The following is a 15,325-nucleotide window of genomic DNA, read 5'->3' on the forward strand; positions in this document are numbered from 1 at the left end:
AGACACAATATGACTACAAAGAGACATAAAAGACACAAAACGACCAAAAAATACACAAAATAACATCAAAAGACAAAAAATCACTTTAAAAACACCCAAAATGATCTCAAAGAGACACAAAATAACCAAAAAAGACATAGGAAGTACTTTCAAAAAGCCAAAATGCCCCAAAAAGACACAAAATAACTATAAAGAAACGAAAAATGACCACAGACACAAAACACTTAAAAGATGCACAATGGCAACAAAGAGATTCAAAACACCAACAAACAAAAGATGCGAAGTCTGTTTATATTGCTCTGTGTAGGAGAGGTAGTGGGGCCTTCTACAAATCAGTGCCCATAGGTACATTATCTCTTAATCAGCCCGCGCTGATAATAATAGTAATATAGAAAATATAAGTTTGCCGTCTGCTGGGAGAGAACCCTGTGTGTGTTGATTTAGGAGTGTACGAGGAGACCTGAAGGCAGCACACACGCGAACACACGCCCCCTCCTCCCCCTGCTGAAGCTCCGCTATCTTTAGCTCTTCACGGATTACAGTGCGCAGTGTGTCACTGGCTGCTCCCGGGTTCACCTGCACGGCTTATCCTTGTGAATACTTCTCGCTGAAGCCCTCTCGCTAAACAACAAACTGACTACAAACTTAAAACGGGAGCGATGGGGGAATGACGACAAAGTCCGTCCGCGTGTCCGGTTCTCCGTCCCTGAGAAGACCCCGAGGATGCTGCTGCTCCCCAGCCCGCGGAGCGAGCGCTGGCGCCGGGCCTCGCTGCTGCTGCTGCTGCTGCTCGCCGCGGTGCTACTCTGTGTCGTCCCTGTCGGTGCCAGCCTGCCAGGTAAACACACAACAACACATGTTACAGAACACACAGCCAGACACACTAATTACCCGCGCTAGTGTAAGCTGATGTTGTCTGTGTCATTAGTAACCCTGACTGGGGCATCTTTAACCAAGGAGCTCGTGACAATTATAGAGGTGCTTTTTACCTGAAGACCATTTTAATACAGCATGAATTATCACTTTTGTTTGTTTGTTTGTTTACGGTGATTTTTTTTTTTTGCTGTTGATAAAGTAGCCTGCTAGTTTGGGACATCCCATGAGTTCACACGGACGTTTTTGGACAGGTTAAACAAGTGTCTGTATCTCTGTGTGAGTAAGGGAAGAGCCCAAGGCAAAAAACAATGGTGATAAACAAAACTACAAATTCCCTTCCTTGTCAGGTTACTCAGTGCATTTCCTTGTATGTTCACAGATTGTTATTATGTTAATATTGCACTAATGTAGCCCAAATGTTAAGAGTATGTAGGTCAGATTTAAATGGAGGAAATAGAGTATTATTTTATTGTGATAACATAACATTTAACATGATAACATTTCATTTGTTTAATTGTTTATTTATCTCTCAGTATTATCTCAGAAGTAATGGCTATTACAGCAGCTACAAAAATCCAAAATAATTTCCTTCACAATGTTTGTAAAAGCAGAAAAGCAAGCAACTGTTTGTGCTTTTTGTATATATGTAAAATAAAACTGCATATAAAGCTGTAACCTGACAAAACACGTATAAAAACAAAGGGATGGGAGTGAAAATTGATACAGGAAAATTTGGTGTGGCGATATTGTGTCGATACACGGATGCCAAGTATTGATTTTTGTATTAGCCTTTATAAATTATTAATATTTCAAATACAAATTAAACTTTTGGCAGCCTCATAAGTGCTTTTTCAGTCCACTAAACACATTTTGCTGCACTAAAAATGACCGAAGTGAGATAAACAAACTGAAAACCGTATCTTAAGTTTTCCTTTGGGGACATAATGTGAAGCTGAAAAGGGTAAAAATACGCAGCACATCACGTAACATTCAGACTTGAGTATGGTGATACTGTGTTGTAGGGCCTCAGGAGATTTGCACACCTATTAAAAACAGGAATTAATTAGTAAGTATTTTCACAGTTGAGTCACTTTTTATTCTGGAAACAGGTTTGAGAACAGTTTTAAATATTGGAAACACATATTTGAGTGCAGTCTCATGCCTGTTCGTGTGTGTGTGTGATGGGTCTCCACGCTGTGATGATTGCTGCTGTTGCTGTGTGCAGGGGAGATAATCTGCTCCTGAGCTTTTAGCACAGAAACCCATGTGGGAGAACCAACAGCTGGACACTCACATGTAATCTTAAGCTTTTATCTGATGGACACACACACGCTGCACTGGCACTGAACGTTTACAGCCTTGACCTGGACACAGAGTTGTGTAAATGTACAGATTTTAATGTATTTGTCCAGACAACACGTAGGCTAAATCCATCCATGCAGTCGAGCTCACTAAAGTCTGTGCATGAAATCATAAGGATGTGTGAAGGGTAATTTTGCTTGTGTATGTTAAAGAGGATGAAGGAGACGTGACGCAGTGTCAGCCGTGTTTTTCCTTTTGTCTGTCATCAAAATTCAACCAGTGCAAATACTGTTTCCTCTCTCAAGAGCTGCAAAACAAAACTGTGTGGAAAAAGATGGTTTGGTGACGTAGAGAAGTTTATCAGTGTCAGAATAAAGTAATCATTAGCTGTCGATACACTTGTTTTACGCGTTCATAGAAGACTAATATGTTTGCTCTCATCAGCAGCCATAGAATCTTTCTAGCGTGTCGTGTTTTGACACCTGTTATATTTGAACGCAGCTTGTTGGCAAGGTGTGAAAATGTGTCAAATGGGGGCTATTGTTTGCATGTGTTGTGTCAAAATAACAAGACAAGGCAAAATAACACCTTTTTTCAGTCCCATGTGATGTAACAGCGCAATGCATGATGCTGCACAGGAACTTTATTGGAGATATTTATTGAAGATGTACTTTATTAGAGGTCGTTGAATATACTGGAGGCATGTGCAGAACCCTTAAAAAGCACACTCAGTTTAACAGCACATCAGGTTTCGGGGTGTTTTTGCTGGAGTGTGACAACAGCATGAAGTACATAGTAATCAGGTGGTTGATTCAGCAAACGTCGACACATCATCATCATGTGTATATGCCAGAAAGCTTTCACAGAACATTTGGTTCTTGGGATGGAGGTATTCCAAAATCTCCATAAACCCCATTGCTTACATAAACGAAGTCTAGTCCGTGGCTGAGATACAGAATTAATTACCTTAACATGCAGAGGTTGTTGTGTAAATCAGACTCACATCGAATTAGCAGAAGAAAAGTCACTTTTTTCACGGATTTATTTGCATGTTCTTGCTGCTCTAATTTTAGCATTTCCCCGTAGAAACATCATCCTCACTTCTCGATGTTCTAATTCAGCCTGATCATTGTTGTGCTGCCACGTTTAAATGCCACGTTTGTCATTCAGCGAGCCCACATGGAACTGCTGTGATGATTATTCAGAGAGCCGCTGCCTGCGGCCTTTTCCTCCACCAGGATTAATCTTTAACGATTAATATCTTCGGTGTCACACACGCACGCACACAGCCACTGGCCGTGGTGTTTTTCAATCACCTTATTTTGCCCTGCGGCAAAATTAGTCATCTGTGTTGTAGTGGGGATTGAGAGCAATGAAAAGTAAAGGGGAATGACACACACGCTCACTACCAGGCGACATAAAGAACACTGAGATGATGACAGGGTTCATAAGCAATGATTTCTATCCTCCTGTGGCTGGAGATTATGTAAATTTTACGTATATTTGTATGCAGTTAAAGGTCCAGTGTGTCAGATTTAGGCGCATATATTGGCAGAAATGGAATAGAATATATTAAGTATGATTTCTTTAATGTATAATCACCAGAAAATAAGAACTGTCATGTTTTCGTTACATAGAATGAGCTGTTTATATCTACATAGGGAGCGGGTTCTCATCTATAGACTTCAATATGTTACACTACCATGTTTCTACAGTAGCCCAGAACGGACAAACCAAACCACAGCTCTACATGGGGCCGTTAGTGTTTTTGTGTCAGCCACTGTAGTTAGCAGCCTCTCCACGACGAGCCAAACAGCATCGGAAAAACACTGATTATAACGTGAAACTGCTTTATCCAAGTTTTTTACCAGTTTAAATCATTGGAGAGGAAGAGGCCTTTGCGGATAATTCGGCTCCCGGTAAAAACCTCCTGAATGTCTGGATCTTAAGTTATCAGAGAAAAACCGTGAGCACATATTAGCAGGTGCTGTGCTAGCAGCCCCTCCGTGGCAAGCTGAACAGCGCCAGAAAAACACTGATTTTTTTTAACAAGAAACTGCTTTATTCAAGATTTTTACCGCTTTAAATCACCAGGTCCATTTGCTTTGTAGAGGAAGAGAACTCTGTGGATAATTTGGCTCCCGATAAAAACCTTCTGACCATCTGGATCTGAAGTTATCAAAGAAAAACCCGTCTACGACAACCTGAACAGCATTCGAGAAACACTGATTTCTCTGATTTTACTGGTTTTAATCACCAGGTTGTTTGTTTTGAAGAGAAACAGACCTTTGCTGTAATTCGGCTCCTGGTAAAAACCTCCTGAACAATAACCACTGAAGGAATCCTAACTTGGAGTTCACACTTGGCACATAAGAGAAGTACAAGCTGGTTATAGTCTGCAATCCTCACTGCTCGATGCCACAAAATCTTTCACACTGCTCTTTCAAAAGACTAGGTACTGGTTAGATGACATTTTTACCTTTGATAGATGTTGTGAACTCAGTGCTTTCAGGAAGTAGTTTAGAAAATGCAGTTTAAAGCTAACAAGTGCTCCCTTTGGTTTCAAATGGATGTGTTTTGAAGCTTCTGTGGTCCTTGAGGGAATTCGACATTACCAGCATTCATCAGTGAGAGAAAGGGAAAATTACCACTCACTTAAATGGTGGGAACCATCATACTGAAATTACTCAACAGCCAGGAAAGATTGTATCGATCTGCCCCATTGTGGTCCTTTCTGTCTCAACTTGGAGGTCTGAAAAATAAGTGGTCAGCCGAGGCTTTGCTGTGGTGGCTTCTTTAAACCACTGCCCTCCCTCCTTTTTCTATCTTTCTTCGCCCGACCTTCGGCTTCTTCATTTGAGAGCGTTCCGTTGGCTACCAGACCTCTTCAGGAAATGAGAGGGCCACAATTAATCAACTTATAGAGCGTTTACAGGCATTTGATCTAGCCAGAGTCAGCACAGTTCCGCTGGAATGAAACCCATTATGCGCCATCAGTTCTAGCACAACCCTTTAACCTCAATTCTTGTACTAACTGTTGTGTCTATTATCAGCCCAATCATGTGATTGAGACTGACGAATCAGAAAAAGCCAGTATAATATGTCAGCGGGTTTGCTCGTGTAGGTTTTTGCATTTGTGTGTAGCCACATCCTCACCAAGAACAGCAACGCCTGTGTCACCTGTTTAAATAGAGGCACCAATAATATCAGTGTAGATGCTGCTGTGGTGCTCATACCTAGAAATCTGACTGTTATAGATACTGCAGCATGCACTTTAGATAACTTGACATTGGGTAAAAAGACACGCTATGGAAACAAGCAGGCCATCAATTTGGGGTAATCGTTTACATTGGTAAATTCAATTTAGCGTTGCAGTGGTGTTCCGGTTTCATGGTATTATACTTATTTACAGGATTGAAAAAACAATGCAACCAGATGGAGAATCTCACCTGCACATGCGCATCTCCCTACTCTTGGGCTTCCTGTAAGTCTTGTCACAATTAGTTTTCTTATTGATTTTATTTGTTTTTAAAAGGCAGACTTTTTACACATACTAAAAAAATGCATAGGTGTAGATTTTGGGGCAGATGCAAGGGACATGTCTCCCTCAGTATTAAAAATGTGTGTCTTTGTCCCCACAATAAAACATTTAAGTAGGTAAGGACTTTTAATTTGACGAATTTAAAGGTGTTTACACCATGAATTGATAAAGAAAAGGCACAAATTGGTATATATATAAAGATATTTTTGATGATATGACAAATTGGTTAAAAAAATGTATTATTCATTAAATAAAATAGAATTGCAACAAAATAAGTGATAGTCTTACAGTTTGCCTTCAAATACTCAGTAAAAACTAAAGAAAAATAATTTCTCATTTCTTAAGTTACAGTAACTCAGAGTAAGATTCAGATTTTTAAACACTATTAATAGTTCAACTAAATAAAATCTACCACAAATTACACATTTAAACAGCTCCCAAATACAAAAAATGTCCCCTGGGATCTATATATAGGTGATTTCCTTCTTTTAGCAAAATCCTAATTGAGTTGACAGGCTATGATAACTACCCCACATTTACATATATGTAATTTTTTGGTCGAGCCACGAGCATTACTGAAGGTTTAATGACTTGACAACACGACTCCCGTGTGAGCACGGCAAGACAGGAGAGGGAGAGACACTGTGCTGCTGCCAGAGGAGCCGCTGAATGAGTTCCCTCAGAGTGGTAAGTCGCTAAAAGAGTCTGAGGAGTCCGGGGCTGTTCATAAAACACTCAGGACGCCACAGTTAATTCCACACTACTGAAGCTGCTCCTCTTTTTGGAACCACCACAGAGTCCGTAATAATTTCTCTTTCAGCTATGTTTGCTGTTGCTGTGGGTAACAGTATGACATCACTGTCAACGAGTCTAAATATCACAATATGAATTTTTCATATATCAAAAATTACACTGGTGTTATTGTGAATGAAATGATATGGCACGCCCCTAGTGCCATCCCCCTGCCGTTGAATTGAAATCTACACCTTTGAAAAAATGGCTTCACATATAATGAAGCATTTGTTCAACCAGAAAGACCCTTCTAATTTCATTCCTTTAAGGGTCATTGTAACTAATCATTATAATTGTGTGGTACTGTGACATTATTTAATATTTTCTGAGAGGTTATCGCACTGTCAAAAATCTCATACAGTCCAGTTAAAGACCTAAATTGTTGCGTAACAGAGCATTCTTTCTACCGGACCAGCCACATGCCAACAAACACAGTGACCATGAAAAAGAAAATGGAAAAAAAAAAAGTCTAAATCTGGAAGCTTCCATTCGCCACATACTTTCTGCCTTTGTTCTGTTTGCTGCGGGGTGGCTGCTCTGCTCCACTCTAATGATAAAGACGCAGTAATTATCTCCTGTGTAATGGCTCAGACCCGTCATTGTCTGACATGACAGAAGTCACTGCAACAGAAAAGACAAACGACGGATGCGGGGAGAGATAAGGAAGCAGAGACACGACTGCACCATGAGAGGCGAAAAACAAAGACTCGCTTCACCTCCTGCAAACTTGAATTCCATGGAAGATAAAATCCTCTGACTTTTTTTAAATACTTCCTTTTCACCTTTATGCCTCTCTGCTCATGTAGCCACCACCACTGTATTTCCTGCCTCAGCACTATGGGGTGTGTGTGTGTGTGTGTGTGTGTGTGTGTGTGTGTGTGTGTGTGTGTGTGTGTGTGTGTTAAACAGGTGCCAAGTCATGCCCCATTTTCCATCAAACGTGACAAAAATGTTACACGTAGGAGTCACTGCCTCAGATTATGGTGGGAACCCAACACCAGTAGTATACTGAAACAGATAAGGTAGACAGTTTCCACGCATCTAGTCATCTAATTTAGTCTCAGTGCTTTCTGGCACCGTTTTCAGAGAACTGAAGCTATCTTAGTTGACGTGGCAGCTTTTTCCACAATGTTGGTAAAGATTCAAAGCTGACTGAGCAATGCTTTTAATACTCTGGCTACACAAAGCCAAGGAACAAGTAACTAATCCATCCTGTAACATTTGTTGTAGTATGCTTTTCTTTTTTGAAGTGGCTAAGCAAGCAAAACATCTTTTCTTTCTATACCATGAGTCCTTATTTCAGTCGGTCATACGTGCTTATGTGATGATCAGAAATCTGTTAACATCTGTCTGCCTCATTATTTGTGCTTCTTAATACTGCTTTCTTTTAATGTTGCCGATCTTAACATGTTTTTAATGTTATTAAATCCATAATAGGTTGTATTAGAGTGGATATTGCGCATTATTAGATTAGTTTTAGTAATATGGATAAAATCTGGTATCACTGTGTATGTAACTTTATGTCACAATATCAAAATATAACATGATATTCATTTTTTTCTGGTGAATCAATTGATAACCTGTTTTTAGATAAGATAAATACAAAGAGCATTTTGTTTTTGGCCAATCCATTACCCAAATCCATTACATTATCAAAATGGATCCTTAAAAAGCTTGACCCATTTTACAAAAATTAAATTAAAGGAATACTTCACCCACAAAATGACCATCTATCTATCAGTAACACACCACATGTTGCTTTGAATATGTGAGGAAAACCTGCTTTTTCCCACATGTTTCCACAGTGAACGAAGAATGTCTTTTTTGGATTCTCCATTCACTGTGGAAACATGCTTTTTCCCCCACATGTTTCCACAGTGAACGGAGAATCCAAAAAAGACATTCTTCATGAATTGAAGTCACAGGCAACTGCGTTCAACACTAGCAGAACTATATCAAAGCATCTGTTGTAAACCCTCACACAACTCCTGCAGTATAATCCAAGTCTCGTTTATCCAGTCGTTTGCTCAGTACCTGTATGTAACACCTCTAACACCTGCATGTGTTTGGGAAGAACTGAGCACAGAGGCAGAGTGCAACACATCATACTCTGAAACCCCACCAGAGGGGAAAACAAAGGTGTCACAATATGCACATAAAGGCTCAAAACGCTGACAAAAGGCCTGTAGCTGGCTGTAAACCTTAAATTCCAGCATGTCAAATGAGTCTTTGAGCACCTGATGTCTACCAGAGAGGAAGAGTTACATTGACAAAGTCAATATTTTTGGTCTATCTCTGTCTCCTTTTAAGAAATTAACCCACCTAATGGCGTGATTAAAACCAGGCCTTGCATAGCTTAGTTACAGTTCGTCTTGTTTTGTTCGCTTGCTGAACACGTAACCTCAGGCATACTGACATCCAGGATCCCACAGTTTTTCTTCCTGCTGATGCCTCATATCTGTTGCCTTTATCCACTTTTTAAAAAGTTAGATCTGGGTTTACTCTGTTGGTGGTGCATCCCATCGCAAAGCAGCTTCATTTATTTTTTTGATCAAGGTCTTTTTTATTTTCAAATACAAAGAAACACTGAACGATTAAATCGATTAACACTTTAAGTCATTAAGAATATTCACTTTTTTGGATTCTCCATTCACTGCAGAAGCATGCCTGTTTTCTTCACAAATTTAAGGAGTAGTGCAGTGAGTAACTGATATACAAATGATCATTGTGTGGGCTAAATATTTTTTAAAGACAAATTCAAGTCCATTAGTTTTATGAGAAATATTCAGCAACGATTATCTGCGTTTGGGTTCAGCATATCCCATATTTGTGCACATGGATGAAGCAGATGGCGCTTGGCCAGGGGTCCAAATCTACCACTGTATAATCAGAAAGTCTCTGACAATGAAAAATGTATCATGTCTCATGGCCTACATAGCATATGGTCATGTTGTCGAATCCTAACCCACAGCATACAACAGCAGTGTTTGTCCCGGCTGATCGCAGTGAAAACAAAGCAGCAGAAACAGGCTGCTTGGCATTTGTTTGTTTTTGTCATTTGGGAGCGAGTCATGGTGAATAAACAGGACTAATGCAGCATAGTTACACAAAAAGCCACACATGAAGACACGAGCAAACAAAGATGCACTCCATCCATGTGGAAATAACCAGCATGGTTACATATCAAGTGAAGAGCACCAAGCGGAGCTCTTAAATGTTTCCACTTGACTTGGAGTGTTTGGCTTACTTCCTGTCTGCCATCAGAGGGACAGGAAACTCACACAATGGGAGTGTGTGACCCCTCTGGCCTACCCATTTCCTGCTTCTTCTCTAAATCTCTCTCACATACACAGCTACAGATTGGGTGGCATTTGTTGTATTGTATCTGTAGAACAGCTTGAAGGAGCACAAGTTAACGGCGACATGCAATCGTGCGCTCGCCTGCGAGTGCGTGTCAGTGTGTGTCTGCGAGTGTAGGTGTTCACCAGGCTGTGTGAGAATGCCTCTGTTTGCCTCTCCGTTCTCTCTGGCAGAGCTGCTGCTGAGCGCACAGCCTGGCAACAGCAGCAGCAGATGGTTAGGAAAGTCATTTTTTTTCACTCGTTCCAAGGTCTACTTTTTGAGTCCCTGAGTTACATAATGTGTTTTCACACCTCCACTGCCTTCACCGATAGCGAACGACCTGATGTTCCGCAGGAACGTGTCTGCTCCATCTCCTTCTCCTTGCCTGGCTCTTGCTTTATATTTCTCCCCCTCCGTCTCCTTGATTGAGCTCTCTAATTAGCATCAGCAGTGTGTGGGAGGCATGTTGGTGCAAGGACACCCTCCTATGGCGACTTGACATTCACTTGTGTGGCTCCTTTGTGACGCTGGTAAATAGATTTGAGCTGCTTTGTCATATGATTAACATGATGAGCATTGTCACTGGTTCAGCTGCGTTTAGCAAAAGTGACATTATGTAATTGTGACTTTGGTAAAAGACAAAATAATCATTCAATCCACTGGTGCACAGAAAGCATATTATCATAACGCAGTTAGAACAAAAAAGGTTTTCATGCAACTGTTGCTAATGAATTCGGTTTTTGACATATTGGACCGCAGCTCTTCCCCGATTTTCACACTTGCTTTGCTTTTTCTCACCCTCTTTTTCTCCCCGTTGCCACGCATCACACATTCATAATGAAGCACACATCTAGCCGGTTTGTGCCTGGGTGTGTGTGTGTGTTTGTGTATATATGGGTGCTTTGGTGTGAGGAGAATAATTATCTGCATTCATGTGACTGCAATAGGTTCCACCATATTAACTTCCACCGTGATGAATAACAGATGAAGTGCTGGCCAGAGGTGCTGAGATGCTCGCTCCATTATAATAAAGACTGCAGACTTTTGAGATATATAGATTCTTGCTTTCATGAGAAGGACTCTTTTCGTTTTGTCTGAGACACCAGGGATTCATATTATTGCACCAGTATCTCAATATGCTCTCCTTTCATCCTGAGGTGTAGGTGTGTCTTGCTTTTACTACAGACAGTTTCACTCTCACTGTTCTCATCACTGGCTGACATCTAAATGAAAGCGCATGTGCACATATTAAAGCCTTTGTTCAGCATACTGCACTTCATCCTGCAGTGAATATATGTAATACCTGACTACGTCCTGCTTCTGTGCAAAAATATCTTTCAAAAGAGTGACCCTGACACAGCCAGTCTGATCTTGAAGTGCTGTACATGTAATGTAATGTCATGAATTATGAAACAATAACCGGAGCAGTCGTTGTTAGATATTTCAGTCTGTACCCAAGTGATGGATCACCTACCCGCCGGACAATGCAATCCTAGAGTCCAGAAATAGTTTCAAGGCAGATCCTTTTTGGTTGCACCTCTTAGATGTATCAGGTGTGAGTGTCAGGGAGTAGCCCTGTGATTTCCAGCCCTATTAACACACGCACATACAAACACGCAGTCACATATCTGACTGATTTATATTTTAATTGGCTGATCCTCACAATAAAGAAAGGTCAAGGAGTTTTAGACGAGAATGGGTTGTTTGATCTGTGACATGAATGCAGTCATTTGCACCTGATCTGGGGCCAGCCCTTGATCCTCTGACGGTTACCTGATCAAAGAGTCATTAAAAAAAGGGGGCAGTTGGATAATAATATTGGGACAGGACTCGAAGGTGATGGAGAGGAGATAGGCAAGGAGAGAAGCTTATGAAAGGAGGCGTAAAGGTTTTTAAAAAGGGCAGGAGACATGATGCATGGGCTGCATGTTTTAGAAGATCCCAGCAGGGTCCCGTGTCTTGAACATTGGCTTGGTGTGGAGTGAGGAGATAAGAATTTAGATGATTTACTAACGTCATGATTTACGTCCAGTTATTATGGCAGGGTAACCGGTGTCGCAGCTATGCACTGTTACCTTAGAATTCTGAGAAAGATTTTTATGGGGAAGAAAATGTGCTGTGGTTTTTTCTTCTTCATCTTGTTAATTCAGAAAATTGAGCAGATTTTCTTCCCCATAAAAACTTTTCTTGTTAATTCAGGAATTACAGTAATTTTAATTACATCTCTCAGACTGGCCTGGTGCCTAGTCTCCCTCAGTGAGGTAGGATTCAGAATATTACAGCTTTATAATTCCAGGAAATACCCCTCACATTTTGGTAGTAAATCAATTAAAGCTGAAATGATTAGTCAATTAATCAATTGATTTATCGGCAGAATATTTACTGGCAAAACATTTTGACAATTGATTAATCATTTAAATTATGTTTTTAAGATAAAATGACAAAGATTAAATGATTCCTGCTTCTCAAATGTGAATAATAGAAGATTTTTATGTTAGTGAATTTAATATCTCTAGGTTTTGTACTGCATGTTGAGCAAAACAAGCAGTTTTAGAAATGTCAGAGCTTGCGCTCTGGAAATTGTGATAGGCATTTTATTTTTATTTTATTTTATTTCATCCATTCTATTTTATTTTATTTAAATTTACTTTTATTTTACATTATTTATTTTATTCATTTTGTTTTCATTTAATTCACTTTTATTTTATTTTATGTTATTTATTTTATTCATTTTGTTTTAATTTAATTCACGTTTATTTTGTTTTATTTTATTTATTTTATTTTATTTTCATAGACTACACAAGAAGGTAATTAGCAGATTAACTGTCAATGAAAGTAATCATTACTTGCAGCACTAAAATTGATGTACACTGAAATAATAAGGCACCTTTTTTGGTTTAATTCATCAACTTCAAGTCAAGCTAGTGAGAATCTCCTCTTCTTTGGTGCTTTCTAACGGGTCTGGGATATCGCATTGTTGTAAAATGAGAAAGTTGGTTGACGGTCTGCAGTTACTGAGTGACTGGTCGTACAGTCGCTCACAGAAGAGAAAAAAAAACATATTCAGTCATATTTTGAATGTGAGGGAGCCCATGTTTTTTGCATGAAGTCCTGCATATCTTTGTGTCATGCACTGGCACGTCCCCAAGATTTCTTTCCACTCAACTCACTGGTCAATCTCCAGTGACATTTTTTATTCTCTGAGGCCATGCAGGTTGGGGGAAATCAATAGGAACACGTGGAAACATCAGGCAAAGGTTTGATACCTGGAGAGAAATTAAAAGAAAGCCACGTGGCATGTAAAAATAGAAGCCACGACCACACAGGGAGGAGGAGGAGAGAAAACAAGAGAGTGTACAATCTTTGATGAAATCAGGAATAAGCTGGCTTGGCACGTGAGCGCACCACACTCACAGAGATGTGGAATAGTTTGAACACGGGGCCGAACAGGTGAGGCAGCAATTAAATATAGAGGTGACTGAGTTGTTGCCCAGCACTGGGAGATGAAAGAGACAGAGCGTGACTTTAAACAACAACCAGCGGTCAGAGATGCGCAGGGAGTTGTCTACCCCCATGTTAGTTTGTGGCAATTTAATTTATGGTACTCAGCAAAACATTTGCTCTGCTACCTGTTAAAACATCAGTAAATAACTCAAAGGCCCTCACCCACAGATGTGTCACAAACATTCCCAACCTCCTGCTGTATCTGTCATTGACACAAACAGAAAACAAAGCTTCTCAGATTACACTTGCGTCACTCCACCTCTCACTCCCCGAGGCACAACAGTCAATGACATAAGAACATGTGGAGGTGTGTGTCCATCTCCCTCAAATGTTGTGATGTGTAGACTTATCAAAAAGACCTGTGTGTGTGTGTGTGTGTGTGTGTGTGTGTGTAATATCTCTTAGTATTTGTTTTTCTGTGGTATTTGCATTTTGATGTTGTTAAAAGATTGAGAGATTGAGATTTTCAGTAATATTTGTTGTTAGTTTTAGTTCCCAGTCGTGTGGATCTGCAAATTTTAACAAATATTTATTTATTCATTTTCTTTAGCTTTTAGTTCAATTCTGGTTTCATGATTTCTGTCAGATTTGACAACAGAAGTGTCAGGGCAGATGGTTTTTATCTACCTTTAGCAATAGGTATTGTATACAAAAGTGTAATCGGTAAATCTTTTCATGATGTCATTACATTCTCCTTTTAGTGCATGATTAAAGGTATACTTTGAAGGATTTCCCAAAAAGCAAACAACAATGTATAAAGAATTTATACACCAGTTTTGTGTTCTGGGGCTCATTGTATTCTGTACTATAGACTCATTCAAAATGAATCCCTCTCAATCATCCCTTACGCCCCACTAGAAGTGTTTGGTGTATCTATCTGCAAAAATCCATAGTGTATTTACAGTATCTTTTTATTTTGCTGTAATCGGGGCGTTTATAGATGTGTAGCCTCCCAGACAGGTCGGGACTTTCTGAAAAGGTAGCAACCATTTAAGCAGTACACATCCACGAGGAGGCTAGAAAATCAAGGAATCCAGTGCAGAAAAAAATCCTGCGGATATAGTGAGGCGCAACGGCAAGCTTAAAAAGCTCGTCCCAGAACGAGTGAATCTGAGGTGGGTTTCACTTTCAGGATGGGGATGAAAAGTGACATGGAGTTAGCCTTTTTTATTTTGGACTGGTAGGTGCAGGTGGTTAAATTAAACCACTTTGCCATTGAACAGAAAACCCACCAACATCTGGCTTTTTGATTTAATGGGAAAGGTTACAATCAGCATTCATTGCTCTGACAAATTACTCTGCAGTAGTGACGGTATTAATCAGCTCCAGCTCTGATCGGCAACACTCAGATGGACACACTAATTTTTGGCCCTTTTCTGGTGCAAAATGTCGTGCTGCCACAAAACTGGGCTCCTTGCCGCTTTCTACTGTTTTCTAACCAGTTTTCCAGCACATTCCTAACACCGAGCTTGACATACTGGTATAAAAAAACCCCAGAAAGGCAGAGCCCAATGCATAGCTCTGGTCCACTGGCAATGGGAAAGAGGTCACCTATATTTTAAGAGGTTCTCCTACATTTAAAAACCTGCATATACCAACTAATTTTGGTGGAAAGAAAGTATTAGTTAGCTCAAAATATTAGCTTTTCCCTTACAACAAATGTAACGTTCCTGCAATAGTAGTTTGCAGTGTACATACAAGCAGTGTAGGGAGGAGGGGTTGAGATTGTTGTGTTTACAAACAGTAACTGACACTTCCTGACCTGCAAAGTGTAGCCTACTGTTACATAACCTAAACAGAGACATCTAGCCTAAATCAAGAACAGTCTGTGTTCTTACAGTTTACATTGAAGTACTGTGTCAAAAACAGACCAGGAAATACAGAATGAAATAAAAATGATAGTTAATAAATGGCAAAGAGGCGATAAAAGAAGGGAATATGCAAGTACATAGTCTTGGAATGGTCTAT

At 39.9% G+C, this 15,325-nt stretch overlaps 1 protein-coding gene across 1 annotated transcript in view; it reads left to right on the top strand.

The window, feature by feature from the left end:
* Positions 1-525: 525 nt before the first annotated feature.
* npdc1a (neural proliferation, differentiation and control, 1a) overlaps positions 526-15,325 on the top strand; it is a 36,335-nt gene continuing 21,535 nt past the window's right edge. The window contains exon 1 of the mRNA XM_049604415.1: positions 526-838. Within this exon, the coding sequence (XP_049460372.1) occupies positions 724-838 (115 nt within the window). The 5' untranslated portion in view covers positions 526-723. The remainder of the gene's footprint in view (positions 839-15,325) is intronic.

The sequence above is a fragment of the Epinephelus fuscoguttatus genome, linkage group LG18, assembly GCF_011397635.1.
Source record: "Epinephelus fuscoguttatus linkage group LG18, E.fuscoguttatus.final_Chr_v1".
NCBI classification, from domain to species: Eukaryota; Metazoa; Chordata; class Actinopteri; order Perciformes; family Serranidae; genus Epinephelus; species Epinephelus fuscoguttatus.